This window comes from Acomys minous, assembly GCF_964271855.1.
Source record: "Acomys minous genome assembly, chromosome: 13".
Lineage (NCBI taxonomy): Eukaryota > Metazoa > Chordata > Mammalia > Rodentia > Muridae > Acomys > Acomys minous.
Genome location: NC_140495.1, coordinates 94,356,651 through 94,384,066, shown reverse-complemented (window position 1 = coordinate 94,384,066; position 27,416 = coordinate 94,356,651). Strand labels below are relative to the sequence as shown.

General features: G+C 38.0%; 1 protein-coding gene across 5 annotated transcripts in view; it reads right to left on the bottom strand.

The window, feature by feature from the left end:
* The window catches only part of JMJD1C (jumonji domain containing 1C), a gene marked incomplete at its 5' end in the record, with an annotated part of 160,380 nt that overhangs the window by 93,031 nt on the left and 39,933 nt on the right, over nucleotides 1-27,416 (bottom strand). For all 5 annotated transcript variants that reach the window (XM_084753330.1, XM_084753331.1, XM_084753327.1 and 2 more), the window contains one exon: nucleotides 4,205-4,369. Coding sequence is in view for 3 of the 5 variants with exons in the window: in XM_084753327.1 (XP_084609453.1) it covers nucleotides 4,205-4,369 (165 nt within the window). The remainder of the gene's footprint in view (nucleotides 1-4,204; nucleotides 4,370-27,416) is intronic.

The following is a 27,416-nucleotide window of genomic DNA, read 5'->3' as shown; positions in this document are numbered from 1 at the left end:
TCTGCTGGCAGCACACAGTTTAGTTCTAAGGACTTTAGAGAGGATATATATCAGAGCCAGAGAGGAACTGCGGTGCCCTCAGGAAGAAGGTGGCTGCTGCTCCTGATTGCTGTTGCTTTCAGTTTGATGAGAAGAAAAAGCGGAGCTATCTTGACTAGAAAGACTGGACTCATTAAGACAACAGGAAGCAGCCTGAGAACTGCATTCCCTTGCCACACTAAACATTTGTCTCTCCTCTGGTGTTGAGCGTTGGAAGGGATTGTGGTAAAGGGGGGTAGAGGCATAAGGAACTGAAATAATGTACACCTACACCCTTTGATTTTTTGAGAGAGACGTTCTATCCTGGAACTCACAGAGATGCCCCTGCCTCTGCTGGGATTAAAGGCGTGCATCACTGCTGCCCATTTCTCCAAAGGTGCATAAAAATGGAAATGACATAAAAAGATACTCAATATCATTCATACTCATTAGGTGAAATAAAAACGAGATACCATTTCATAGCTATCAAGAGTACTAATGAAACACAAACGCACACAAATGAGAAGAGTAAGAGGCGGGAGAACACTGTTGAGGACGTAAGCAAACTGGGAGCCCTTGTAAACTGCAGGGGGAAAATGGAAATTGGTGTAGCTGTGACAGAACACAGTATGTCATAAAAAAACAGAATCCAGCCTGGTAGTGGTGGTGCACGCCTTTGAGCCCAGAATTTGGGAAGCAGAGGCAGGCAGATCTCTGTGAGTTCTAGGCCAGCCTGGTCTACAGACCAGGACAGCCAGGACTACGCCTGTCTCAAAACACAAAATACAGAGCGCGTGCGCGCGCGCGCGCACACACACACACACACACACACACACATGGAAAAGGAAAACCGAAGGAGATTTATTATGTACTCATGTTCACTGCAAGAAGAAAAGGCTGGTGGGCCTTTAAAATGTTACCCAAGGTAAAATGACCCACTTATAAAAGAAGCCTACCACACACTTGTATTTATAGCAAGTATCTGGAATAAACCCATAGGAACACAGAACATAATAGCCAATGCCAAGAAAAGGGGGTTCAAGAATTACAACATAGTAATGAGATTTGAGTTTTGTATAGCAAAAAGATATTCGGTAGATAATGGGTGCACTGTGTTAACGAAATTACAGTAATGGAACTATACAATTAAAAATGGTTCATGTCAAATGTTAATTATATTTTACCATCCTTTTTATTTAACTCCACGGCAGAAAAAGCAATGAGGGAAACCATACTGTGTTGAAGAATTAAGCTAGTTATCTATTTATTATTAAGACCATAACTAAGACTTCTTACTCGACATGAACTTAGTACATGCTATATTTTTCATTATATGCATGATATTTTGCAGAGAAACTAAGGTGGATTGGAAGTTTTACTAGAGCTGGGTGTGGTGGCGCATGCCTTTAATGCAAGCATTCAGGTGGCAGAGGCAGGTGGATCGCTGTGAGTTTGGGGTCTACAAAGCAAGTCCAGGACAGCAAAGGCTACACAGAGAAACTCTGTCTTGAAAAAAAAAATTGTTTTGCTGGTAATTTTGTAAGTGGCATTAATTTTGAGGTTTTTTTTTAAAGGCTGGAGAGATGGCTCAGTAGATAAGAGCACTGTCTGTTCTTCCAGAGGTCCTGAGTTCAATTCCCAGCAACCACATGCTGGCTCACAACCATCTATACTGGGATCTTATGCTCTCTTCTGTCATGCAGGTGTACATGCAGTAGAGCATGCATGCATGCATACATACATAAAATAAATAAAATCTTTTCTAAAAAAATAAATATTTTTTTTTTAATTTTAAGGCCTTTATTTTATATGTGTGAGTACTTTGCATGTATTTGTGTAGTAAATGCATGTATATACACCTCATGTACGCCTTTTGCCCAATAAGGTTTGAAGGCATCAGGTACCAGGGAACTGGAGGCTCTCTGGAACAATGGAGGTCCAAATGAACATTGGAAACTGAACCTAGGTCTTTTGGTAGAAAGGCACATGCTCTTATCGATGTGCCAGCTCTCCTGCTTAACGTTAAAAGATTTTCAACAGAATGTCATTTTAAACTAATGACAAAAACAGTGTTCACTAGGTCCTTAGAAATGTTTAACAAGTTGGAAATGTATTACCAGAATTTCAACTTGAGTTAATTCATTGTAAAAGAGAGTATTTGCCTTAAGTGTTTTACTTTTCAACTATGATATTTGGATAATACAGTTTTGTTACTTATGATATTATTTCTTCCTACTTTTGAAACTTTTTATACAAAAATACAACTATATTCATAGGTTTTAACTGACTTTCAAGTTAAGGTATAGAAACTCAAGAATCATGTTTGTAGTAGCTTAGTTTTTTGTTGCTGTTGCTAAACATGATATATGTATGCTTCATTTAACTTGGAATATGAAATTTAGTTTGCTTATTGAGTCAGTGTCTTACTATGAAGCCTTGGCTGGCAAGAAACTCACTATATAGACCAGGCTGGCCTGAAACTCACTGAGCTTCACACACTGGTATGAAAGGCATGCCAACACACACTTTTTTCTTTCTATCTATCTATCTATCTATCTATCTATCTATTTATCTAATACTAGGAGCTGGAACATATTCATTTAATAAACTTGTTTAAGCCTATAGATGAAATGAGTATCTTTGTTTCTTGAAAAAAATTTTAATCCAAACTGTAGCTCATGGAAATCATTTTCCATGTTTCATCTTCGTTTGAAATGCTATTAATTCGGTTTAGCTCATTCCCTCCTTTGTCTTATCTTGTCCCATTTATTTATCTATTCATATTGAATCCAGGAACATGTGACTGTTTCGAAAGTACTCTACTACTGAGTTATATCCCTAAGCCTCTATTTTTAAGATCATGTATGTATTCAAACTGTTTAAAAGGAGTGATCAAAATAGACAAAGTAAATAAGTACATTTCTATTTTACATTTAGAGAAGAATTATGGAGTTAGCTAGCAAAAATAAAAAATAAAAAATAAAATAAAAATAAAAACAATATATGTAAGCAAATTACACTTTAAAAATTTACAAAGCAGGAGACAGGCTCACTAGTGTGCCTATGACACAGGTTTTAGTCCCAATATTAGAAATTGGGGGTTGAAGAGTATGTAACCTGGCTTATTCATCAGTTATATTAAACACTGAAATACTGTTTAAAATCCTTTTTTTTTTAAATGTGTATTTGTATGCTTCTAGGAGTGCATGCCATGTGTGTGCAGATACCCAAAGAGGTCAGAGGAGATCTGTGAATCTCCTGAAGCTGGAGCTACAGACAGTTGTTGAGCTGCTCAAAAGGTCAAAAGGGGTCTTGAGAAATAAATAGAGGTCCTGGAGAAGAGAGGTGCTCACTCACTGAGCTATCTGTGCAACTCTAATAATTTTTAAAGGTTTTCTATCATGTTACTATGAGATTAATTTAAAGGAATCACTGCTTACTTATTATTTGCTAAACATTTTGCTAGAAAGTAGTAACAGCTGTTAAATGTGGTTATTTTCCTAATAAAATTTTCTTTTTCTTAGAGAAAGGATATCAGGCTAGCCTAGAACTCTCTAGGTAGATGTCGCTGATCTTGAACTCCTGATCCAATCCACCTGCTGTAACCTCTTAAACTGCTGATATTACATGCACATAAACCATAGCCAGCCTGCTGAACAGAATTTAGTGATTGTGTTTAGTTAGAATGTTTCTTTTATAAAACTCTTCAAACTAATGAGAATTTTATTGAAATATTTTCTTAAACCGTTTCTTGATATAAACTGATTTGCGTACCACCTGGTCCTGTCTGCCCTCCAGTGAGGTCTGACTAACAACACAAGAACAAACACGCTGCTGAATGGTTCGGAAATTCAAGTGTCTCTCCTTCACTTAAAAATGTCAGTCAGCATAGCAATTCCACACTATACATAAAACATATCAATGACTATTTCTTGACTAGTCTATAGCCAAATTCAAATTTTCACCTACATGGGTTGAGCAAACTATTATGAACTAAATATTCTGAAAAATATTAATCAAGCCAATACATACAACTCCTAAGTACAACAATGCTTTGGAACTTCTGCTAGATCACAATTTTTCAAAAACATTAAACTGTAATTGGCCAGACACTTGCTCAACTTACGTTCAATGCTTACTCATTTAAATAACTGAAAAGTCTTAACAAGACATCAACAGATCTTACCAGTGCAGGCCACTGAATCTGTCTGCTCTTTGATCCCTGAGTCTGGCTAGGGTCGTTCCTTTTGGCCCAGATTAAGTGGTATTCCACCAAGAAAGTTGAAAAGTCTTCATAAACTTTAACCCACTCCCGTTTATCCCACTCAAGGTCATCAAATTCCACGTAGACCTATAAAAAAAAAAGGGAAACACACAATTTTACAAGTGATACACAACAATGATATTAACCCAAGAAATAAAAATAGAAAACACATTTTTAAGCATTATTTTTCAGTTTTTTGGCACAAAGTCTTGGTATAATTAAAATGTAGCCCAGAATGATATCAATTTTGTGATCGTCCTGTTTTTCCCTCCCAAGTCCTAGAGCTTTACAGTGCTCTCTTAGAACAAGACGCCTGATTGTTATTTCTTTAACAAGAAAATGAATATAAATGAATACATGGTAAGAAAAGCAATTCAGAGAATGCTGACCAGCACATACAACTCAGCATATCTGAAATACAAACTAAAAATATTGGGAAATATTTTCCAAAGTAAACAGGCAGCTAGAGAAGTATAGAGTATATGCTTAAATCCAAAAGGCCCTGAATATATATCATTAAAAAGAAAAAAGTAAATAGAAAATATTAAGCTTTACAAGTTACTCATTCTGATTTTATCTATGAGGTACGAACACAAGCACCAAGAACATATAAGCTGAATCTGGCATAAAACATTAGTCACAGAAAGTAGCAGAAAAAGGTTCACAATGTACTAGTCAATCAACATAACAAATCACATTAATAGAGTAAGAAATTATTTTTAATGATACAGAAAATATATCTGGTAAAATGTAATAGTCTTTCATGGGAAAACAGCAGTAGCCCTCCACAGAGCCAGCCATTGTGGCACACACCTATGACCTCTGCATTCTGTAGTCTGAGGCAGGGCAGTTGCAAACTGGAGATCTACTGGGCCACTCTGTTTACTTGCTGGATTTCATTTGTTTGCTGCTATTGCTGGTTTTGTTTCAATAACTATGTAAGACCCTCTGAGGAAAGAATTTGTGTATTTTCTGTTTGTTTGTTTGACTTTGTAAGGCCTAGATTACTATGGCTGCAAACTAAAGCAGCAACTAAACTTTCTGTGTAAATATATCACAAAGGCACAAATGACTAATTTTGATGGAAAGATAAGTATGTCTGCTTGCATATAGCTGCTCTGTTTGTTGATTAATCAGTGTTTGTAATTATCTAAGAAAGGAAAAAGACGATTCCATTCTACACAAACATTTGCATCTGCATGTAAGAACTAGTCATTATGATGCTAAGAATTCAGGAAAATTGGGTTTGGGGCAGGGGGTGCTTGCACAATCATGCCTGTTAATATGATTACTACAAGATTACATCCTAACGGAGATATGACAACAATACATTCTGAGAACTGGTCCCCTGGTAAATAAGATGACTATATAGCTCTTTCTTTAATAATCTTTTTGTTGTTTTTGGAGACAAGGTCTCATAATTTAATCCACACTGGCCTTGTAATTCATGGCAATCCCCCACCTTGGCCTCCCAGATTCTGGAATTACAGGCATAAGCTACTACATCGTGCTGAATTTAGTGATTCTAACTTATTTTAAGTAACTGCAAGTTGATCATAGTACCTATTTAGTATAATACAGGTCTAATTTTGTTGTATTAACATTAAAATGAAAATGAACTGCATGACTTTAAGAAATTTATCTTGTGGTTTATTCAAAACCAAACAACAACCTCAACCTAATGCTGCTTAACCACAAAGAATATTTCACATTAAAAATTAAGGTGATTGTTGTCTTGACTTAAACCTTTGCACTGGGAGGCAAAAGCAGGCAGATCTTTGTGAGTGAAGGGTTAGCTTGGTCTACATAGTTCCAGCCCAGCCAGGGCTACTTAGTGAGACCCTCAAAACATAATAAATAGACAGTGATAAATAAATGTTAGACTACATTAATTAACATTCCTCTATGAAGTCTGTAGCATATATGTATCATATTCATGTTTTTATTTATAAAATAGGTATGGGGGTGGGGCAGCACGCAAGTCAGTCATGCAATGTTCAGTAACAAGCATCCAACTTTAAATCATTGGACTACATACATCACCATCACCACCATCGTGTTTATCCATGAAGCTTTTCCTGACTTGCTACTGGACTATCTAGAAAAATACTATACAAAGAAATAATATAGGGAACAATACTGTTACTACAAGATTCATCTATGCATTGATTTATATGACTAATTTAACCAAAAAAATCAGTATCAAAATCTGCTATGATTGGGCCCTTGTACTGCCTGGTTTTATGTAGAACAAATTAAGAGTCATCAGAGAGGAAGAAGCCTCAGTTGAGAAAATGCCTCTATAAGACCCATCTGTAAAGCATTTTCTCAATTAGTGATCAATGGAGAAGAGCCTAGCCCATTGTGGGTGGAGCCATGCCTGGGCTGGTGGCCCTGAGTTAAGAAAGCAGGCCTAGCAAACCTTGGGACACCAGCCAGTAAGCAGCACCCCTCCCTGGCCCTTACATCAGCTCCTTCCTCCAAGGTCTAGTCCTGCTTGCCAGTTCCTGTCTTGTTTCTTCCTCTAAGGATGGACTATGAGCTGAAGCCTCAAGTTGGAATAGCATACTTAACTAGGTATATTCCATGCCCTGTTTCAAATACTAAGCTGTCTTATAATGACTAATAATACTTACTGCCAACTTGACAGGCTAGGGGGCAACTGTCCTGACTACAGACTGAGTTAACTGAGGTAGGAAGACCAACACTAAATGTAGAAATCACCATTCCTGTCTCTGCTTCCTGACTGAAGATACAATGTGACATCCCCCCTCACTAAGATTAAAGCCTAAAACAAAACTGTCATAGCCAAGGGATAGAAGACCAAAAAAAAAAAAAAAAAAAAAAAAAAAAAAAAAAAAAAAAAAAATCAATAAAAGAACGCCACAAAATAAAACCGTAAAAAAATGAGAATTGGTCTTTGAGAAATGTGAAATGTCATTTCAAAGGAGAATGCATAGGTCCTCAACAAATAGTAAAGATAACCAGACACCCATATAAAAAAATTCAACAATGCAAAAATATCTAATTTTAGTCCATACTTCACATTCTATACAAAATGTGGTTCAGACTTAAGGATATTAAGTAAAACATTTTTCTAAAGGCAAAATTTTATGACCTCTGGGTAGCAATATGATTCATAGAAATAATATTAAGGTCATAATCTATTTTTAAAAATGAAATGAGGGAGCTGGACAGACGCCCAATGGTTAGAGCACTAGCAGCGCTTCCATGGGACCTGGGTTCAATTCCCAGCACCCACATGGCAGCTCACAACTGTCTGTACCTCCAAGATCTGACACTCTCACATAGATATACATGCAGGCAGAACACCAATGCACATAAAATAGAAATAAATTACATGAAATATCAAAATTTAAATTTTGCTGTGACAAATCAGTGCTAACAAAATGAAAAAACAAGCTACAAACTAGAGAAACATTTACAAGTAATGTCTTTGACAAAATACTTGTTATCTTGAAACAGAAAAACTTAGAAATCTCTCAAAAGAAAAGGAAGCACAAAAATACAGGCGAAAATTTTTGAACAGCTGCTATTAATTAGGAAGAACCACAGTCCTCAAGCCTGTAGAACCTCACACACTGACATGAAACATGTACCACCTACACAAGCATGCACGGATGCACAGTGAGAAATGAAATATAACTTGGAATACTGTAAAGTACATGAAAAGAAAATTAAATGACAATAAATCTTGTGTTCCGGGACTTTCAGATACAGAACCTACTTTTTTCAAGTTCAAAATTGTTCTGTTTATATGAAATCCTAGACAACAGGCCAGTTCCTTAGAGAAAAGAACAACACTTGCTCCTACCAACCCACCCCTGCACCCTCGGCCCCCGAGGTAAAAATCTTGTATTTATCCACGACTGCCTTGTTTGTGCCTAGAATGTGTCTCAGTCAGGACACAAATTTCCCAAAAAGGCTCCTGACTCAGGTGCCACAGTACTAGGCTTACAGACACTTCCACAAAAGAAACAGGGGGCACAGGCACACGGTTTTATCTTTCTTGCACTATACTTAAGGTAAGGGTAGGGAGGGACAGTAACAGGTGTATATACTATTGTTAACATTCATAGATATATTTGTCCAGGTTCTGAAGAATTTTACAGGAAAATAGAATTCAGGGACACGTTTTTATCCTAACGAAAATAAGCCTTGTGAACAGGAATATTGACCTTTCATTCTTACTTAGCCAATTGTAATGTTTCAATTTTTAAAATAACCACAAAGTTTGCAAACAAGGATTATTATTCTTTATTAACCATCGTTTAGTCTATGGTTTTTCACCAGGAGAAAATTATAAATTTGTCCTTCACTTAAAAAACAAAAACCAGCTCTCTCTCTTCCCTCCTGTGTCTGCAGACTGTCTCTGTAACCCGACGACGACGACGACGACACCACCACCACCACCACCACCACCAAAACCTTTCACGTGGATCTGCTGGGTGGCGTGATTTCTATTATGCAATGCAGCTCCACCGCTTACATGCCAAAAGGAGGCACCAGATCTCACTATAGATGGTTATGAGCCACCATATCGTTGCTGGGAATTGAACACAGGACCTTTGGAAGAACAACCAGTGCTTTTAACCTCTGAGCCACCTCTCCAGCCCAGATTTCAAGTTCTTAAAGACTATTACAGCCTCCTGAAAGACCTGTCAGAGGTCAAACCCCAGCTCTAGGACCCCTGCTCCCTTAAGCTCCAGAGGACTTTGAGACCAAGCACCCCGCCTCCTACTCCAGAAAAATGAGCCTTCACTCCAGCAGCCATGTTCGTGTTCCTGTTTGACTGACTCCACTGGACTGGATACATATCTTCCCTCCTCCCCTTCTTGTCTATTCCTGTCCTGGGAAACCCTTATATTTGGAGATTCGAGGTTCAAGAAACCTTTGTTCATAATAAACAGTCTCTCCAAACAGGGTGTCAGAAGCCAATTGAAATCGCCACCACACCCACATCCATCCCTCCCCTTATTTGACAGAATTTTTGTTTGCTTCCTCTTTGACCAAACAGAAAGTCATTGCAGGGAAGGACCAGACACTTATGGGGGCTGCCGCTACTCGTCATGCCACATTCACACGCCAACACAGAAGAAGATCTTTCACCCTTACAGAAAGACTCTCTTCTTCTACAATCAAATATAGTGAGGCCATATCCTGAGAGAGACTACATCCTTGATCAGCAGGAAGTAGCCTAATCAACAAATTTCAGCCATATTTCTTCTCCTCACCATCATCCCCTTTCTGGACATTTATTTATTTATTTATTTATTTATTTATTTGTAATAGCCAAAAGTGATAATGTTAGTAATCAGGCAGCAACGCAGCCACCCCAAAGGCCCTGGGACCATGGGAAAGCAGGCAACTTCAAAGCCACCCCGGAAATATGTCATCACCAGCCAGCAGGATTTAAGTCCCCTAAGCAACATGTGCACTTTCTGTGCTTGTGTTGGGTCATCTTATTAAAGGGAATTCCTCCCATCTTCATCTCCCCCTGCCTAAGTATAAATCCTCTCACGTGGAAAAAAATAAGAAAAACCAAAACCATTAAAAAAAAAAAAGGGAAGAAGAAAAAAACAAAAACAAAATAACCTAACAATAACGTTGTCCTTGTCTGGTATACTAAAGAATATACAAAATACTTTCAAAATTTGAATCTTTTAATACAGAAACAGTAACATAATGTTCTCATCACCTCTAACAATTTCATTTACTTATTTGTTCATTCATTCATTTATTTTCTTTCATTCATTCATTCATTCAGTTTTCAGGGTTTCTCTGTGTAGATCTGGCTGTCCTAGAAATCACTATAGGCCAGGCTTGACTTTGAATTCAGATATCTGCCTGCTTCTGCTTCTGCCTCCCAGTCCTGGGATTAAAGGTGTGGGCCACCATGCCCTGCTGTTTCAACAATTTCAAATTCACGACCAGGTAATTCTCTTAAATCTATCTACAATGAATCAGCATTTATTTTTCCCAGGATAGACATTGTATGTGCTTTCTTTATAATTCTCTGAAGGCCCACACATTCTGACTACTTGACATGCCTCTCAAAACCACCTCTATTGAAAGGTTCCCACCTAATGTTTTCACGCTGTGGTTATTTTATTAAAGAAATCACATCTCTGGGCACCTGTAATCCTAGCACTCAAGGAGGCAGAGGCAGGTGGGTTCTCTGTGAGTTCAAGGGCAGCCTGGTCTACAAAGTACATTCAGGGCTACAAAGAGAAACGCTGTGCTAGAAAGGAAAGAAGGGAGGGAGGGAGGGAAATCAAGTCCTTAGTTTCATATAGTCTTCACTTATTTGTATTTTGCTGATTATTCAATGTGCTTTGTTTAGTCATGTGCCTGTCATTCCTGTACTTCCTGTAATTGTTGAATGTAGTCTTACCCAAATCCAGGATTATTAAAGAAAACTACCAAATAAGTAGCATGGTAACTTTGTCAATACACATACTTATGTGAGTTTGTCACAGTGGCACACACTTGTAGTTCCATCAGCAATAGCACATGGGAGGCTGAGGCAGGTGGATGACAAATTCCTATACAGCAAGCTTTTCTATTAACACACGTCTCAACAAAAGACATGAATTATCTGAATACATATGATGTACTGAACCAATGAAAATTACTATCTAAACTCAACACCTCTCTCAATCTACAAAATGGAAGTATTCTAAAGGAATCACTCCCCCATCACCTACTATTTGGAAAATGTCTACTAAGTGAAAATCCTCCTTATCAAATGTTTGGTTTCTATACGGCTGTAAAAGAAAGATAATCCTTGATTTTCATGAGTTTCTGAAATAGACTTAATATGCTAATTTCCTAGAAGACAGAATAAATAAGAAGCGAGTTTCTGTTTGTTTGTTGAGACAATTTCTCAGTGTGTATCCCTGGATGACCTAGAACTTTTATGAATACCACTAGCTGCTCTGGAATTCAGAGTTTTGCCTGCCTCTTCCCTAAACACTGAGATTTAAAGGCATGCTTCCACTCCATATTTTGTCCTTAGGGGAAGGATAACTATGAACTTCAGGTACGTTATTAAATCACAAATCCTCTTAAATATCAAAGTCTACAGCACAAGCACACACTCAAATCTATTTACACTAACAGAGTGTGCCTTACCAATTTTTGACTGAACAATGTATTAACTATTGTAGCATAAGAAGTATTCTTTATTTACATTTATACCTTTGTAATATACCATTTGGTACATATGCCACATTAATAATTTTTTTAAAGAGAGAGAGAGGTAAGACAAGGTCTTGCTCTGTGGCAGTGGCTGCCGGGACTTGCTGTGTTGACAGGCTGGCCTCAGTCTCACAGGATCTGCCTGCCTCTGTCTGAGAGCTAGGACTAAAGACTAAGGTCCAGAAAGATTAGTGACCAGTAGTACTACATTGTTAATATATGGCAGAGCCAGAACTCAAGCTGGATTGAACTTTTACAATTCCGTATATTAAAGTTCAAAAGAAACACCAGTCATTAGTATGTTCAAGAAACCACAATGAAAAAAAAAAAGTATAGTGTTTTTTTAGTGTCAGACTTTAAAAGTACATATACTAAACAGACCCATTTACTGAATAAAAGATGATGAATTAAGGAGAACCTATTGCCATGAAGGAAGATGATTGTAGAACTAACAGATGCAGAGAGAATAAGTAACTACTCATAAGGTAGAAGAAGCATAGTTAAAAAGTAAATGAATTCAAAATGAGAAAAGACGGTAAGAGAATACCTAGCCCCTTTTTAAGTCAGTGTTTATCTACAGAGCCAAAGTAATCATAGCCTGAATTAGGCACATGCTTCCAATTATGTTTCAAATGAAATTCTAATATGATGTGGTTTTAAAAAACAAAGAAAAATGTGTTCTAGAAAATGTGGTTGGGGAGGTTGGTGGTGGAAGGAGAGGGAGAGGTTAAGAGGTTAAAAGTGGGGCTAGAGAGATGACTCAGCAGTTAAGAGCAATGTCTGCTCTTCCAGAAGTCCTGAGTTCAATTCTACATGATGGCTCACAACCATCTACTGGGGTTTGGTGCCTGAAGGGGAGATAAACGTGTTTCTGTTTTGATCCCAAGAGTGAAATGGAGAAGAGGACAGGAGGTTTATCACTTAGATATGAGAAAGCAGGCTGTTTTTCTACTTAGCAGTCCAACTACTTCATGGGGGAGCTTGGTCAAAAATATCCTTGAACAGACTGAGAGAATATATATATATGAGCCCAAAACAGGAGAGGAGGCTCTTTGCTGGGACTTGGTTTTTGGCTGTTCATCCTTGCACTTCAAGAGGCTCCTACAGAGAACTGCTCCAGGGAAAGCTTCAAGGCTTTGGACTCCAGCTGCTGCTTCCAGTTCCAGCAGCAACTTTGGTGGAATTGCTGGCCTGCTGAAGTCATGCTGACTACACCAGGAGGATCATTCCTCGGAGCTCATATCCTTAAGGTTTCATTATAGTGTTCTTTATTATCCTTTTCCGAGTGTTTGGGTTATTCGGGTTGTTAGGGAGTTAAGCTCATTTAATAAGTTCATAATAAAATGTAATTGATAAGAAAATTGGGCCTACAGATACCTTTTTCTGGCATGCAGATGTACATGCAGACAGAACACTCATATATGTAAAGTAAACAAATCTTAAGAAAAGAAAGAAGTTAAGAGCATTTACCCTCTTAGGATACAGGTTTGATTCCCAGCACCCATATTGTGGCTCCCAACTGCCTGGAACTCCAATTGCAAGGGATCTTGGCCTGGCCCCTGCAGGCACTGAAAATACATGGTAAACATATATAGTTCAGGCAAAACACTTATCACATAAAAAATTTTCCCGGGCAGCTTGAAATCATTTTTTAAAAGGGTTTGCACTGGTGTTTAAGAGTGCTCTTGCAGGTCCTTCAGTTCTGAGGACCCACTGGAGGCAGCTCACAGCTCCTGGCGATCTAATACCATCTTCTAGCATCTACAAGGGTCTTTTAGAGAAGGTTCTCAAACTGTAGGTCGCAACCCTATTTTTGGTGGGTGGGGTTCCACATCAGATATCCTGCATATCAAACATTTACATTATGATTTGTAACAGGTGCAACAAAATAATTTTATGGTGGGTGGGGGTCACCACAACGTAAGAAACTATATTAAAGGATTGCAGTATTAGGAAGGTTGAGAAAAACTCAATCTAGAATCTAGACTGACACACAAAGAAATGCACTGCACACATGTGCATACATACACACAATTCTTTTTGAAAAGGTTTATATTGAGGTAATTTTCTCTTACTACAATTAATGTTAAATTTTCATTATCAATTAAAATCCTTTGTTTTAGGCAGATTAAGGTAATTAATGTCTACATTTTTAAAGACAAAATATTATAAAAAGACTAAAAATATATTTAGGAGCAAACTGTCAAGGTGTATGCATAGTAATGATACAGTATATAACTGGATAAGCCTCTGTAGTTTAGGTCTTACCCAAAACTAATGCAAAGCACAAAGCCTTCACTGAGTTCTATTCTTAAACTTCAGCGAAGACATTTAGATACAAAGCAAACTGTGAAAGAAGTAAATATAACATGATGAATGTTAAGGATTCCACAACAACGGAGGAGGGGAATAAAAGAACAGAATTGACTAATAGTAGAATCATGCCAATGGCAGTGGTACTTTAGTGAAATAAAGGAAGTTATGCTAAGCCTACAGCTGGGGAATTCCATTAAATAATCAGTTTTAGCACAGAGAAAGCCCCCAAAGTTATAAAACTCTTTGGGAGTTAAATATAGCCAATATTAAAAACTGACTACAGTCTATTTAAGCAGCAGTGTCTTTCCTATGCTAGAACTAATAATCTTACTAAGCTAAAAGAGATGTATTCTCTAGAGATGTTTATCAGTAGGTCTCTAATAGGAATAATATTCAGTCAAGTTGGGGGAAATGATTACTGAAAAGGATTAGATACACTTCAATAATGAAATTTATCCAGGGCTAATTTCTGGCTTTTTGACTCAGGTCCTCACACTCGCATCACAAGCACTTCACCAACAGTGCCATCTCTCTAGCCCATCCCTTTGGGTTTTCATAACACAGGATTCTGCCGATTTCCTTCCTGCTATTTTAGAACCTTGTTTTTCTCTTTTGTTTAGGCAAGTCAAGGTCTTCATTTTCCCCTCACTCTTTGTCTACAGTCAGTCAAGTCCTTCAGAGAAATCTCATTCTCATAATTCTTAATTTTTATTCTGTTAATTCAAAAATCTTAAATAAAGATTCTCAAAATATAGGTAAAAGATGCTGTCTCCAGACATATAATTCCCAACCAAGCCTGAGCTGTTTATTCACAATGAGCATGAAGTGTTAATTTACTTCAAACAATGTAAAAACAAAACCAAAAAACACATCATTGTTTACCTAATGAACACCTTCCTCATATTCCTTCAGTAATTACAAAGACTATTTCAGCTGGGTGAGGTGGAACACACCTGTTGTCCCTTACAGTTCAGGGTCAATGTGGGAAACATATTAGGTTCTGGGCTAGTGGCATAGCTCATTGTGTAAAGGTGCTTACTGTCCAGACTGAGGTGGTTCCTATATACCCACATGGTGGAAGGAAAGAACCTGTTAAACTGTCCTCTGGCCTTCACACTCACAAGTATTATATGCATACATGTGAACACATGCAGACAGAATAAGTGTAAGAAAGCATTAAAGAGTTATTTCTAGTATGCCTAGTACAATCTTATTTCCCTTGTTCACTTCCCCTTCCCCTTACGATAGGAAATCTAGACTCAGGTCACATCTTGTTTGCATTTTTCTGTATTCTCCTAACTTTTAATACCACATAAATGTAATGCTAGATGCCTTATTAGGAAATAGGATAAAAGCCAGAAAGAGTCCTCTACTATAAGCCTTCAGGAAGCATATGGTATCATTTCCTGCCAGATTTGGGAATTTCAACCTCTAAAATTCCAGACTAAGTAAACATTTTTATATGTAATTACACTGCTATGCTTTCATCACAGTGATTTTTAGAGAAGCCATGGTGTCGTTTGAATATAAAATGTTCCCTTTAGGCTGATGTGCTCCAGCACTTGGTCCTCAGTTGGTGGTGCTGTCTGGGAAAGTGACAGAACCTTAGGAGAAAAGCACATCTTTTCAGGTGTCACAACCTGCCCCGTTTCTCTCTGCTTCCTGGGGGGGGGGGGGGGGTGGGGGGGTGTGAAATGCTATCAGTGTTTCTTCACTCCCAGGTCAGCCTCACACTCCTGCTGTCTATCATGCCTTCCTTCCCTGCCAGGACCACTGCATTATCACCTCTGGAACTTCCTTGAGGTGAGGGTATCTTAGCACAGCAAATCAAAGTAAGTAATACGACTTAGGAAACTAATTATCACTAGTGTACATAACCACAGGTATTAAGTTGAATCTATAAATTTAATATATATCATGCTATTATGGCTGTTTCAAATTACAATGACAAAAACAGTAAAAATGTAAAGCAATACCAAGAACAAAAAAAGCATTTGCTGCAACATCAGAAATAGTTATAACAAAAAGGTAAAACAATCAAGCAATTCAAAATGCCGACTATTGCAAACAAAATTTATTTTTCTTTAGAAAGTAACTTCCTATCAACAAAAATGCAAAAACCAAAACAACCTCTAGTAAATAATAAAAACTTTGAAAAAAATTAGGCTATCTGGGCTGGTCACTGGTGGCCCACACCTTTAGTCCCACCACTCAGGAGGCAGAGGCAGGCCAGGTCTACAGAGTAAGTTTCTAGGAAGGACAGCCAGGACTATACAAAGAAACTCTCTCTCAAAAAAAAACAAACCAAACAAAACCTAGCATTTCTGTTAAACAAATTCTACTTAAAAGCAACTATTTGACATGTAAGTTCTGGTATCATTATCTCCCCAACTGTTGGGCTGGGGATTAAACTTACTCGTTTTTTAAGCCAAGAGTTTCCTAAATTTCATTACTCTCTTTACCTAATAAAATGTTATATGTAATGCTCATAAACACTAATATGAAAAAATCAATAATGGGATAATTACTAACACAGTAATTTATGTAAGAACATCTAGAACTCATTTTCAGTGGGAAACAATATGTAATCAGCCTTTATTTGGTCCATGTGTATTAGCAAAACTGTATTGTTCAATCTTCTCAATTTTAGTTAGCATATTCTTGTAATCCCTGATGTTGAATAGATCTTTAAGTTTTTACTGTTGTAAGGTGGTATGCATATTATGTATACCAAACTTTAATTTTATTTCTTTGGAAGAATTACTTCAGTATATAAATAAGCCAGAAGACAAAACGTAGCCACAAACCCATACATCAAATAATACAAGACTGTATTCCTCAGGTGCTATTTAAAATACAGTCTTTCTTGACATATCATCTAACACAATGAACAGCAACTGCAACGGCCTCTGGAAAACCAACACCTGCAGGAAAAGATGCAGCCTGGCAGGTGCAGGGCCTGCCCATTCATCACTTAGCTCTCAAACACGAAGGCACTCCTCCTCTCCCTTCCTGTACACTCAGTGGACAATTATGAAACAGAGCTTACAGTGTTCTAGCTGAACTCACACAACTCCACAGCTGAACCTATTAGTTGGCCTAAAAAACGCTGTCTTTCAGGGAACAAGTTTTACTGTGGATTCACGTTCTAGACAGAATATCTGCTCTGAAGTAAATCAATCCTTGTCAAAAATTTACTATTTTTAAAAGGCTCAACTAATAAAGGTGCCTAAAACTAACTAAAATATGAGAAACCTGAAATAATGTCTACATTCTGCAAGGTGAAAATGCAACACACATATGTTGCAACACACATATTGTAACCTCAACAATTTAACAGTACAAAACAACAATTCAATATTATTCACCCAACGATATTTTGAAAAGATTTTTTTAACAATGATTTCTCAAGTTAGAGGATTTAATCCATGATTAGGAGGCTATTTTATCAGTATCTTACAGCATTTTGCTAATAATTTACAAAGCTTTAGACACTTGACAAAGAGTTTGGCATGTTTCTAAACCATAAAAGGCCTGTCAGAAAACAAGGAGGAACTGTCTAGCTGGTTGATCATGCTGTGCTGGCAATTTCTCAAACATCTGCTAAAGGTCAGATTTCCATCGCATGGAACCAATCAATGGAACTACACAATTCTCCTTGCACTCTAAGAAGCTAAACAAAGACCACTATTTTACATAAGTAACAGAACATAACTTGGCTTTGTCATAAATTACAGCAAAGTCTCCAGCTTTCTTATCTGAGAAATCACACATTTAAATAACACTTCTGAACTTTTATTTGTACTTTAACTTACGTTTACAGTGTTTACAAAGTATGAATATTATAAAACTCTACCTTTCCACTTGGTAAAAACAGAATTTTTTACCTTTATATTACAGAAAGTACAATATGTCCTAATACAGTTGGCTTTTACAAATCTGGAAATGCATTGATAGGTTGCTTAACTCAATGAAATCTATTCTGCAGCTCACTCACATTCACTGAATTTCTAGTAAGCAGTATTGGTAAAACTAAATTTGTTATAGGAACATTCAGATGCTTTCTGCAATCAAAGAAACTAAGCCAGGGCTGGTGAGAGAGCTCAGCAGTTAAGAGTGCTACTCCCTACAGAGGATGGATGGATGTGCCTTCTAACACTCATAGCCAGTGGCTCACAACCACCTATAACTCAAGTTTCCAGGGTAACTGATACCCTTCTCTGGCCTCTGTGGACTCATGCAAGCACAGGGTACACATGAGCCCACATACACATAAATACTAATTTTTAATGTGATTGCCACCAAATAAATATATATATACATATGTATATACATACATGTGTGTGTCTGTGTGTGTGCATGTGCTCTCAAATCACAGTCCATACTTTATAACTCAGGGAATCTGACTAGTTATTTAAACAATATTTAAACACAAGTTACTAAAGTATTAAGAAAATATCATAAGTATGTTCAACCTATGTGACGGCTCAGGGAGGGGCATCTGTATACATGTTGAGACATGAATGATATCACTATATAGGCCAGAATGAGTTGAGGCTGAACTCCCCATCCTCCTGCCTCAACTTCCTGAGTGCTAGAATTATAAGTATTTATCTTTTTTTTTTTTTTTTTTTTTTTTTTAAAGACAGGGTTTCACTATGTAGCCTTGGCTGGCCTCCAACTCTCCAACTCTCAAAGAACCACCTTCCTGACTTACTGAGTGCTGAGATTGAAGGCAAATATCGCTTTGCCTGTTGTTTTATTTAGGGGTAAGGTCTCTATTGTGGACCTCTAACTGTCCTAGAAACTTCTATGTAGACCAGACTGGCCTCCAAGACAGCAACCCACCAGACTCTGCCTCCTGAATGCTGGGATCAAAGAAAGATGTAATCTACCATGCCTGGCTTCTTTTGGTTTTTCAAGATAGGGTTTCTCTGTGTAACAGCTCACTTTGTAGACCAGGCTGACCTCGAACTCACAGAGATCCACCTGCCTCTGCCTCCAGAGTGTTGGGATTAAAGGCAAGTGCCACCACCACCATCCCCTGGCTTCCAGCTCTTTCTTAAAAGATGTTACATTAAATCCAAAATTTAAAGTTGACATACTTTTCAAATTATTTACCACATATAGCTAAATATACTGCTGACAAAGTTTTATAAGCATATTATGAAAATAAATTATGAAGATTTAAAATGCCTTTTTATATAAAAATTCAAATTAAAAGTGAAAATTGAAAATTCCTAGATGAATCACTCTGCCAGGGAACCAGGAAGGTAAAAGTCATTGCTTGAACACATACTTATCATGTAGGAGGTACTAAATTTAATTTTCACATTTTTATTTATTTTAGTCTGTGTATGTATGTATACAAACACTGAGTGAGTGAGAGTGTGGGGGGGGAGGGGGGGAGAAACATACCCCGAGCAAGTGGGGGGTGGGGAAGAACACATACCAGAGCAAGTGCAGAGAGACAACTTTATGAAGGTGGTTCTCTCCTTCCACCATTATGGTTACAAGGACCAAACTCAGGTCTTCAGGCTCTTACCCACCTACTTGAGCCATCTCCTCTGGCTTCAATATTTTTAAAAAGAAAATGGAATGATGGCCCTACGACAAATAACTCTCAAGCAACTGGTAAGCAATTTAAATAAACAACTGGCTACTTGCTACTTCCAATAAACAAGAAAATAAATAAATAGGTAAAAGTTTGGCTAGAAAGATGGCTCAGAAGAGCACTTGCTGGGCATGATGGCTCACACCTTTAATGCCAACACTTAGGAAGCAGAGGCAGGTGGGGGGTTGGGGGGGGGAGAGTTAAGATCACTTGGTAGTAAAATTGTTACAGAGTTGTGAACTGCCAATAGATGAAGAGAATTAAACTTGAGAGTTTTAACTTAACACACACGTACATCTTTGGTTTCAGATGTGTTACAGATATGAAAAAACATGAGTCCAACCAAGGGTATCAGAAAAGACTTAAAAATTAAAAGCACGGTGGGTTCCAGAGTGTGAACTCCAAGCTGTAAATCCTACCTATACCCACCTGTTCCCACTCTTCATACCAAAGCACTGTTTTCGTTAGTAGCAGAATGGGCCAATTATACAGTTTCAAAAGAGAGGAGACATCATGGCGTTCTTCTGGAGATGAACTGGGGGAGCCTCTTAAAGTACTCCTTAGCTAACAATAAAGTTAAGATAGTAGGAAGGTTTTGTCCTTTTCTGATTCATCTCCCTTCTGAGCAGCCAAACAAGCTATACTGTCACTGACTATGAAGAACAGACCAAGAGAACAGTCCTGTCATAACCAACTCTTTGAGTCACCTACTTCTGGACTTCATACAAGAAGAAAAATTTTCTCTTGTTTAATTACCACTACCTAGAATTTTGATTAAATACATCCAAAGTCAATCTGTAGCCAAAAAAAGCTCCAAGCTCTTCCAGGATATTAAGGAAATGCTAATACATCACAAACATACAACCTAACTAGTATTAAAGAAAAACTAAGCTAAAAAGGTGTAGGTTCTTATATTCACTCTACAGCTTTAGATTAATCCCCAAATAAAAATTCACAGGCACAGAATATCTAAATGTTTCCCCAAAAATGCCATGAACATCTGTTAAACTTCATAATTATTAGGACAAACCAAATGCTTTCCTCACTAAAGAAAAGGTGATGTGGGGCTGGAGAGATGGCTCAGTATGTACAAGCATTTATTGCTCCTGCAGAGGACCAAAGGTTCCTAGCACCTACATGCTGGCTTACAACCATCTGTAACTCCAGTCCCAGGGGTTCCAACACTTTCTTCTGGTCTCAATGAGTGCACATATATACATGAAGGCATAACACACACTAAAAGTAAGTATTTTTAAAAGGTGATATCCTTTCATTAACATATGAATACACTAAACTGCCAACCTATCAAAGATTATGAGCACAGTTAGAATATTATTTTTCCACCTATACAGCTCTCGTGCAAGGACTTAACTTTTCCAAGTATACAAAATATGAAAAACAGTGGTGATGGTTTGACTGCAACAGAAGATATAATTAATTTAACTATCATTTAAAAACACAATGGTAATTTTCCCATTTTCATACTAATCATAAAAAATTAAAATATCTCAAATTCTATTCAGGCAAGCTATATAACACAAAAGTTTGCCTTTGTTTAATTTCTCATAATACAATTGTTTATGTTCTTGTTCTAAAAAAAATTATTAAAGTTAGAGTGTATTGTTGCAAGATATTTGATCCCATTGTGAACTGAGATTGTTAACGCAAAAAAAAAAAAAACAACAAACCTGTTTATTGTTTAATATGGTTCAGCCCCAGCACACACCTGTAATCCAAGAGCTTTCTATACACAGGATTTAATGAAGGTAACCCTAGGTCAAGAGGCAGAGCAAGAAACCGGCTGACAGGAATTAAGTAGATAGGCGGGACTTTGAGAGCAGGGTATTTAAGACAGTGTGGAGAAGAAGGAGCTCTCTAGCTCTTTGGGCTGTCTGGTAAGCTAGCAAGCTTTTTGGCTTTTTCCTTGAGGGGTGTTGGCTGAGTAGGAAGGTCAGTTGGTGTTTCTCTGTCTCTCTGAACTACCAGGATTTCACCCCAGGATCTGAGTCTTCATTGGTAAAATCGAGAATTTGGGATTTACCTTTTTTTTTTTTTTTTTAATAACAGTGTTACAGCTGGTCATCTAACAGTCCATAAAGTCACCTCTAGAATCCTAGCAGTCAACTGAAGCTCAGAAGTAACAAACCACCAGATCCTTGCTAGATCTTTTAATTACATACACTTTCCTTGAAGGCCGGGCCATTAAGTTACTGATCATTGTAACCACCTACTAAAGCACCCACTCGCCCAAGTACTCACAATCAAGTTTAGTAAAGAAAATATAAGACACTGTGGTAGACACAACATATTTCCTTGAATTCTTGTAACATTCTTTTAGGGAAAATATTCTCTAGCTGATAAACCAGGAAAAAGTCTCTGGTTAAATATTTTAAAGACACATAGGGAATAGCTAAGAATATCTGTTCCAAGTCACTAATTCAACCAAGTATGTGGGAAAGTGTATGATGCTGAGGAAAACTCAGCAGCAATCAACCAAGCAGAAAATAGAAGAGACAAAGGAGTTTCAGGAAGAGGGAAGAGCACAAACAGCAGTAAAAGGATGCAGGTGACCTCCATTCCTCTTTACATATGGTTTAGACTGAACTATGAGAGCAACTTCATTCTGTAACGCCAAAGAATTCCTTACTTTCTACTACTGGGAGACAGAATAACAAAAAGAAGCATGGATACAGATGAGACAGCTGAAAGTCCATGCCTGATGTCTCAGCTATTAATGTTTAGAAAGTGTAAGAGAGGACCACCCCTCATGCCCAAGACCTAAAGACCAGCGTGGGCAATACCAAGACAGCATCTTTAGAGACAAAAACCAAAGAAAAGAAAAGGAAAGAAAGATAGAAAGAAAGAAAGAAAGAAAGAAAGAAAGAAGAAAGAAAAAAGAAAGTCAGTCATTATAGAGTAAAAACAAAACAAAACAAAACAAACAAAAAAAAAACCAAACAAACAAAAAAGCCAAGGGTTCATCTTTAAAGGTACTTGGGTGGTGATTTATTGAATTAGAACTGCCCTTATCAGCTACAATGTAGTCTCTGGACATGTGTGCTGACACTAGCAGTGGCAGGAAAAAAAAAAAAGAATCTCCAAGTGAAATGACCAACCAGTTCACATGCCTTCACAAACAGGAAAAACAGTTTGTTTTTCTAAGACATGGTATCATCTCAGATGAGAATCCAATTGTAACTGACTGAGTCTGAATCCTTCTGAGACCATTATATAGATAGGAGCTAAGGTGGTTTTAAGGAGATGCCATCTATATAGTCTCATACGCGTGAAGGCTTTAATGAGATGTGGCCTTGTTGGAGGAAGAGTGGCTTTGTTCCCTTTGTCTCCTTCTTGCTTGTGGTTCAGAATGTGGGCTCTCAATTTTGCACTCCCAGCTGCCATGCCTCTGCTCTGCTATGGCAGACTCTTAACCTTCTGGAACCATACACTCCAACGCTTTCGTATACAAGTTGCCTTGTTCGTAGTATTTTATCACAATATAAAAATAGCTAGGAATAGAGGTCAACTTTACAGATGCCTGAAGTCGTGCACATTTTGCAGGTAGGCTACCTCCAGTAAATGTTATTGATATTCCACCTACTGATAAATATGCCATTTTAATGTGATGATTTTAATTTCATACACAAAATGTAAAAAAAATACAACTTGGATTAAAACAAAAGTAGTGCATACAATGCTGGCCATGGTGGTTCATACCTTTTCAAACCAAGCACTGGAGAGGCACAAAGGCAGACATATTTCTGAAAGTTCAAAGCCAACCTGGTCTGGAATATACTTGAGACTCTTCCTTTAAAAATAAGCAAAAGGCCAGAACAAGAAATAGTAGTTAAAGACAGATTTGCAACTATTACAATGAACACTGGAGAGAAGGATGGTTTGGATGCAACAAGGTGTGGCCTTGTTGGAGTAGGTGTGGCCTTGGAGGTGGTGTGTCACTGTGGAGGCAGGCTTTGAGGCCTCCAATGCTCAAGTTCTACCCAGAGTGGAATTCTGGTCTGCTCCTGCCTGCCTGCCTGTGGATCAAGATAAAGAACTGAAGGATCCTCCAGCACCATGTCTGCCTGCATGCCACCACGCATCCCGCCACGATAACGGACTAACCCTGTGAGTCAGCCCCAATCAAATGTTTTACTTTATAAGAGCTGCCTTGGCCATGGTGTCTCTTCACAGCAATACAACCCAAACCAAGATACTCTCTAAAGACAAGTGGTGTCATCATGCCACAATAATAAATTAAATTCTACACAACATGTATTCGATCCAAAGGCAGGATAGAGGTAAACACTGGGACTGAAGAATAATGCCTAAATGGCTTATCTATACCCACATAAAGAAGAACGAGGTAGATTAACAAAACAAATTTCATGGACTGCAGAGATGGTTCAGAGGTTAAGAGCACTGGCTGCTCTTCCAAAGGTCCTGAGTTCAATTCCCAACAACTACATAGTGGCTCACAACCATCTATAATGAAATCTGGTGCCCTCTTCTAGTGTGCAGGTGTACATGCAGGCAAAACACTGTATACATGTATAATAAATAAATAAATAAATATTTTTAAGATAGCAAATTTTACAGCAAAACTAAATAGGCAAGGGACTAACCTCACATACCAAAAGACAACTGAACAATAGTTAATGAAAAATAGCAGACCAAAAGATCTTGAATTGTCGTGTTACAGAACGTAGGAACAAAGGTTAAAAAAGAAATGTAGAAAGTTGAGCACTACGGCTCACAGCTGGAATCCAAGCACCATGAACTCAAGGCCAGCCTGGGCTACAGAGTAAGAACCTGTTTCAGGGCTGGCTACGTGGCTTGGTGTTAGGAGCATTTGCTTCTCTTGCAGAAGTCAGGTTCCATTCTCAACATCAATGTGTTGGCTCACAAGCCTTTAGTAAAGCCAGCACCTCTTCTGAATTCTGTAGCACCAGGCACATACCTACATATATGCAACATAAGCACACAAATAAAATAAATCTAAAAAGAAAAGTCCTTGTATCTCAATGTAACAACCACGCCCCCACACACAACCCAAATTTTTAATAATTTGCTTTGTTTTGATTTTGAAGGTTTGGAAACCAAAAGCCATTTGAAAAAGCAATATGGAACAGTATCAACAGACAGGACATCTGGAATCAGAAACCTGTATTCATATTCCTGCCCTTTTAAGTACTGGTAATTTGATTTCAAAACTCTCAAAGTTCCTTCATTTTTGATAAGTAAAGAAAACAGACACCATGCCAGGCAAGGAGGCACACAGCCCTAAATCCCAGCAAGTACTTACCCAGGTGCATCTCTGTGAATTTGTTTACATGGTGTGCTCCAGGCTACAGCTATAGTGTAGCCATGTCTCAAAACACAAAAAACAAACAAGACATCTTAAAATACCAACCACTTTCACAGCATTACCACCTAACCATATGACTTTAATAGACTAATAAATGATTATCTGTGAGGCTCAACACACATTACAAGAACCCATAACTAAATGTTCTGTCCAGTTCATTCAGTGAGAGCTGTGACTGCAAACTCAACACTAAGCTTCACTGACAGCAGGTTTACAAGACTACAAGTACACAACGTACACACTTAGAAATTTTCTAGTGAGCAGTTAAGACCGTATGCTCAGACTTTTCCCCATAAAGTAGTTTTTCTGCACATATGGGAAGATTAATCCACTCTACCGTTTACACTGAGCCATAAGAAATCACATTCTTTAAAGCACAGGAGATGAAGCAGTCCTCATGAGGAGTAATTCTTAAGCTTTCCTACCCACTCCAATAGCTGAGAGTATGGCCCTGAGCCATGTGACAGAGGTGCCTACTCTGAAACACTAATCCTAAGTTCTAAAATACTTCATCTGTGCTGGGGACTGAGCCCAGGGCCTCAACCATGTGAAGCACAATCTCTACCGCTGAGCTACAGGCAAGCCACTAAGATATTCCTAACAGAACTCTGAATCTATAATGTAAAAATTGGTGCCTGAATCATTAATAACATATTAGATGATAAACCTAAAAAATTATCAGATTCATCATTGTTTAAGTATTAGGTTATAGACAAAATTTAAGATTATTATAGATTAGAAAAGATTTGAGTTCTCATAGAAACCAACATGAATATTTCAGTCATGTGTGCTTATATACTAGTCCCAAAAAGCAACACCAGAGACAAAATTCCCCCAAAAGGGCACATTTGCAACAAACCAAAACCAAGGACACACACTAACCTCATACTTGCTGTGGTGGCTCATCCTCGTAACCTGAGAGAATGGAAGCAGGAGAATTGCGTCGAGTTCTAAAAAAGACTGGTTTACAGTGAGCTCCAGGCAAGCCTGAGATTGAGACCCTGCCAAACTCCAACAATATCTACATAGAGTATTTAATGTAGTGGCATAAGAATTACTAAGTAAATCTGAAAACTAGTGAGGCAGACAGTCTTTGGATCTCTTTGAGTCCAAAGACAGCCTAGTCTACACAAAGCATTCCAGAACAGCCAGGACTATATAATGAGATGACAACACACACACACACACACACACACACACACACACACACACACACACACACCCCATAGAAGAAATGAACATGCAAATTAAAAGCAAATCCAGTCCTAAAAACTCATTAATACACTTGTTTCACCTCGCTGAAGCTCAGTAGGTTTGAGTTTGTGTCCAGATCACATAGACACATTGTGAATGGAGGCCAGAGGACAACTCCAGTAGTATTGTTCCTCAAATGTAAGCCACTTTTGTTTTTAAAAGTCTTTACTTCTTAAAAATATTTGCTTATTATACACAGGAGCATTCATATGGAGGTCTTCTCCTGTCATGGGCTGCGAAGACCAAACTCAAGTTGTCAGACTGGCACAACAAGTGCTTTTACATCCACCAGCCCAGTGAAATCTCTTTGGTCAATTTTTATCCTTTTTTCTTTTGAGACAGGATCGCTCACTGAACTGGAACTTGTAGAGCCAGCTAGGCTGCATGCCAGCCTGACTGCCCGCCTGCCAATGAACCCCAGAGAGTGTGCCTGCCTCTGCCTTCTCAGAGCTGGAATTTCAACTGTGCCTTACCACACCTGGCTTTACTTAAGTAGGATCTGGGGAACCAAAGCTAAGTTTTCACATCTACTTGCTGTTTGCATTTTAAATACTTTATTATCACCCTGAGATAATAATACAGTTTTTAATGGACTACACATCCATGAAAGCACATTTCTATTCCTTTTCAAATGTCATCTGCTAAAATAGAGATATTACCTACTATAATTGTATTCTTTTCTTAATTTCAGATTAACAGATTAAAAACTTAAAACATTATGATCATCTATTTAATTGATTTAATCTAAGTCATTTGAACCACATGCTACTTTCACAGAAAAAATTTAAATAGGTGACTAAAACCTCAAATGCATAAAGAACTATATACAAGGAGCTAGAGAGATGGCTCAGTGGTTAAGAGCACTGACTGCACCCGGGCGTGGTGGCGCATGCAAGTAATTCCAGCACTCAAGAGGCAGAGGCAGACGGACTGCTGTGAGTTCGAGGCCAGCCTGGTCTACAAAGTGAGTCCAGAACAGCCACCGCTACACAGAGAGACCCTGTCTTAAAAAAAAAAAAAAAAAAATTTAAAAAGCAAGCACTGATTGCTCTTCCAGAGGTCCCGAGTTCCCAGAGCTCCCAGCAACCACATGGGGGCTCACAACCATCTATAATGCAATCTGACGCCCTCTGCAGGCATCATAATATACAGGCAGAATATTGTATACATAATAAATAAATCTTTGAGAAAAAAATAACTATATACAACATAATTCAAAGACCTAATATCATAGCCTATACCTCAAAAATCTAAGAGCGATACAGTGAAACGTGCTGAAGCATGAAGCACTTTTAAATCCAGAAGATCAAGACTAGCCAGCAGAACAATGCAAAATTTAACCTTGAAAAGAAAGGATCTAAGTT